General features: G+C 32.9%; 1 protein-coding gene across 1 annotated transcript in view; it reads right to left on the reverse strand.

Moving 5' to 3' along the window:
- Positions 1–4,709, reverse strand: part of LOC105623955 — a 30,165-nt gene that overhangs the window by 4,483 nt on the left and 20,973 nt on the right. The window contains exons 10-13 of the mRNA XM_012205325.1: positions 4,045–4,151; positions 3,460–3,589; positions 3,304–3,378; positions 2,517–2,670 (exon numbers count right to left, since the gene is read on the reverse strand). Coding sequence (XP_012060715.1) covers positions 2,517–2,670; positions 3,304–3,378; positions 3,460–3,589; positions 4,045–4,151 — 466 coding nt within the window. The remainder of the gene's footprint in view (positions 1–2,516; positions 2,671–3,303; positions 3,379–3,459; positions 3,590–4,044; positions 4,152–4,709) is intronic.

Consider the following 4,709-nt stretch of genomic DNA (forward strand, 5'->3'; position numbering starts at 1 on the left):
TATATATATATATATATATATATATATATAGATAGATAGATAGATATTTTTTTCATAAGTTATATTTAATTAAATATATTTAATTAAATAGATAATTATAATATATATATATTCTTTAAATATCTTCTAATGAAATTATTTTGTGTAATATCTTTTATGTCTGAACGGATAATGTAAATATTAATTTTGATTATTAAGTTAATTATTACGAATTTATATTTGTTTTGCATTAATAATTTGGAATTATATTAATTTAGCGTTTTAAATTAAGAACTATCTATAAACATAATAATAAAAAATGTATATCTAATTAAGAAATCTGTTTAGGAGCGGAAGGTCGGCATTATCGTGATGAAAGTTCAGATTTTTATATACCCGTATTTATTAGCTACTTGCAACTATTATAAATGTGTACTTTCAATCGTTAATCCTGTATAACATAATATATTAGTGTATTGCGCCATGATACTCTTATCTCGAAGATGGCCACGGAGCGATACGGTATTGACAAGAATGCATTCGCATTTTCTCAGGTACATTATAACATCGAAAAAAAATATACATCAACCACATATAATATTAACAATTAATAATAACAATTAATAAATTATTCTTAATAATTTTTTTATAATCGTTACTGGATCCACCAAGTATCGCAGCTCGCATTCTGAATTCCTAAGATTCGGATTGTTTCAAAGTAGAATCTCATAATTTCTTAATTTTTGAATGTTTTAATACAATGGATTTCATAATAACTAATTCATTTTGAAGTATATTGTCTCCATTTTTTCTTATCACTGATAAGAATTATCAGTGATAAGAATTTTACAAAAATAAAATAAGAATTTATTTTGAGATATAATATGGCAAAGACATCCTATGATTATTTCTATTTGAAGTATATAATTCTCTATACTTCTCGCGATACTTCTTTATGACAATAACGTCATGATTATTAACATCGTGTACATTCTTTCATCGATTTTTATATCAATTTTTCCTTTTCAAGTCAGCCTTTCTCTTCATCACCATATCGTGATATCACTCAAACTTCTCACATACTTCTTGCGTCGTGTCTTATGATCATTCTCTTCTTTTTGAGATTCCTTTGAGTTTTTTAGATTTCTTTCAGTATTTCTGATTATCGATTTCTTTAATTTTTCGCTGTTATCATTTTCAAGAATTTCTTGATGCTTTCCAGATCTTTTTCTTCCTCGCGCTACGATATTGTCATTGTTGAATACGCTCGCTTTCCGCCTTCTCGAGACATCCTTTAGGAACTTATTCATTATAATTTCGTCGGAAGCACAATCGATTTTATCCTGCCACTCATCGTCCTCATTCGGCAAAGACCAGAGGGAAGATGAATTTATGTTCTTCTTACGAATCATAGTCTTGCGTTTCGTCATGGAGTTAGTTCTAGAAGTGCTTGTTCGATTTCTATTGCGTCCAATTTGCGGGTATCCCATGGATATCCGATTATTTGTGACGTCTTTTTTCTCATCCTGCCAGTCGTTCTCCTCGAAAATGGAGTGCTCAAAACTAGTGAATTCTTCCAAACTTACGGAACGATTCCAATTTGTTGGCTGATCGCAATTTCCTAAGTCGATATTAGAATACAATTTGAGATTCATCGATCCTTCTTTTTCAACAAAATTACGACCGGGAACGACAGACGCAACTTCCGGCAGGATCGATCTCAATCGGATTCTCCTGTAGTTCGGAATTCTTCTATTGTCGATCTTCCTGTTTTTCTTAATTCCGCCAAAGGTTTGAAATTTCAATTTTGCAAATTCCGGACTGCGATCCTCGAACGGATCCTCCGGTGAAGTAGATTCATCTTCGAGATCGTCGTCGGGATTCTCCGCTTTCTTCGGTCGAATCCTAATGCCACCGAACGTATGATATTTGTATCCGCCGGTGGTCCAAAATCTTCTGCCGCCGACCGAAGATATTTGCCCATTACCATCGGGATTATTCGTCAACCGAAACAATTGTCGCCAGCGATCGCGTTCGCTGCTCTCCGAGTCGCGAGAGCCGATTGAGCACATTCCGGAGTCGTGATCGCCTAGATCATCTCGATCGCCCGGCGATCCTGCACGAATGTCGTACCGCGGTACTATCGGCTCCTCGCCTTGATGATTGTCCCAAGATCGATTCCAGTCCATCAGTATTAATTTCGGAGAGTCCACCTTCAGGCTCTCCGCCTGGACGTAGTTGTCCTCTTCAAAAATAGCTCCTATATTCGACTTTACGGAATTCTTAAATCCTCGATCATCCCTTGCGTCTCTTTTCTTGCTTTCTTTTTCTTCGGAGCATATTATTTGAACGTCGTTTCCTACGAGAGTCTTGGCTCGCTCGCCGTCATCGTGGTGCAATTGATCGCTCGCGGACTCCAGATGTAAGAGAGGGTTGATCGCGAAGTGTGGACTGGCGAGGGGATCGCGGCAGCATCGTCTAGGAAGACTACCGCGTAGCGAAGCGGCCTCAAATTGCTTGAGCTCGTCATGACTCACCTGTCGTTCGTGTTGTTCATCACCGGCGCAGCTCGATTGCTGGGACAGCGAGCTGCTCGGTCTACTCGACATCGAGGACATCGCCGATTTGGTCCGTTCTTGTCGTTCTCCATTGGCTACCTTCGACTGGTTGATATAGTAATCTCTGCCGAATCTGTACAAAAAAATTGGATCATTAGTATCACGGAGCTTTATAATGGAAAATGATCGCACAGAAAGAAAAAATTTTGTTTAATTTAATAAGCTACCAGTATCTGTAATAATTTGATTTATAAATATAATGACAACAAATGTGTTGGTATGGCAAAATGAATGATTTAATATTTTTGATTTGTTGTTAGATAATTCTTCTATCATGGAGCCTAATGCTAGTCGTTATATTTATTGTTACTGACATTATAAGTTATATTAACAGTATATTTATATTTTATACCTACAATAAATACTTGAATATATTTATAATTTGTATTGTTTGTCGCTGTATTGTTTGTTACATCGATGAATAATGAAAAATGATTCACAACAGTAACTTATTTTAATCTGTTTTCCCACCAAATTATCAATATAATAAGTCATTTTTTGCTCTAACAAACTTATTTTTCTCTATGTGATTTAGACACTCTTGTAATTTTTTTATTTCTGTTTTTCGTAGTAAATTGATATTTTAAATAAACTTTAGCAAAAACTTTAATGCAAAAATGTTAGTAAAAGAAATAAATTCGCTTGATTTTTTCATATACGTTTAATTATTTCTCTTATAGCTTTCGGAAAGATTAACAAAAGTTACCGTTTGATGTCCGGTCGACCAGGTGTCAGTGTCTCCAAACTTACATCGTTCAGTTTTGTTAACTCGTAATGGGCTCTGAACAAAGTGAAAAATCGAACTGAGAGCTTCGTGTCTACAGTGATATATTCGCAAAATCTTTTATATAATTTCTCTTACCCTGGAATATCCGAATTTCTCGAATATTGCCTTTCCAAACATCGCTTTCGTATGCTCTCTTCGCTGTAGGGATTGTTTTCGATCGGTGGAGCATTTTCCCATTTTTTGTGCTCGCGTTCCGCTATTGTGCCTGTCCGATACATTTATTCACTATCATATTGACAATGTGCTCATCATGATATGTATGAGTATTTCATTGTATATTCATGAAGCTTCTCGCGTTTTATTGTATTGAAAATTTTTTAAGAGGCGTTCATTAAGATTTTGCTTTTTATACTTCAAAGAAATACGTTTAAACGCTATCGTTATCCTCTACTTTATATAACATAATTCTTTGAAATCATAAAATTTTTTCTCGGAATCTCACATATTCGATTAAATTATTACATGTTATGTAATAATTTCTTCAGATATGTGTTTATCATTTTCTTTATATAAAATTTAATATTAATAAATTATTTTATACATTAGAAAGCTAAAATAAAATTTCTGTTTTGTTCTTTTTTATAAATTCAAGAATGTAAGAGATTATCGCATATGGTGCATATAGATTCGCAAAAAAGACATCGCAAATAATAAAGTTACCTGGTCGTGGAGGGGTGCTTAATGGATCATTTTCACTTATCATGTTGACGTGATTCTTGTCGATTGTTGCATAAAACAATTGGTGGACTTCGGCTTCTGAATGTTCACTGCATAAAATTGAAAAAGAATTATGAAAGAGCAGCACATCGTGCTGCTGCGCCACGAAACTACGAAAAGAATTGTATGAAACTCAGGATATGAAACTCGCTATGCAATACCGAGTTGCGTACGAAACTGGAACTGTTAATATCGCTTACTACGCGTTTCTTTCGAAATCTTCGTTTCATTTATACAATTTTGGTCAAAAATATTAGGCACCTTATTAACTATTATTTAAGTTTTAGCTCAAAAAATTGATTTATGATATTTGCCTGTCAATTATCCTTTGTTTTAAGAACTCAATTTATAATAATAGGTAACAATGTAGGCAAAAAATTTAAGAAAATATAAAAAAATAAAAAAAATGAAGAAAATATAAGTACTTAATATATTTGATTATTTATCCTTGCAAATATACAAAAATTCAAAAAAAAAATTTAAAGAATAGAAATCAGGTAAATATAAATTTAAATAATACCTTTCATATACAATATATATACATATATATATAAATACATATATATAAATACATATATATATATATATATATATATATATATATATAA

The sequence above is a fragment of the Atta cephalotes genome (assembly GCF_000143395.1).
Source record: "Atta cephalotes unplaced genomic scaffold scaffold00068, whole genome shotgun sequence".
Lineage (NCBI taxonomy): Eukaryota > Metazoa > Arthropoda > Insecta > Hymenoptera > Formicidae > Atta > Atta cephalotes.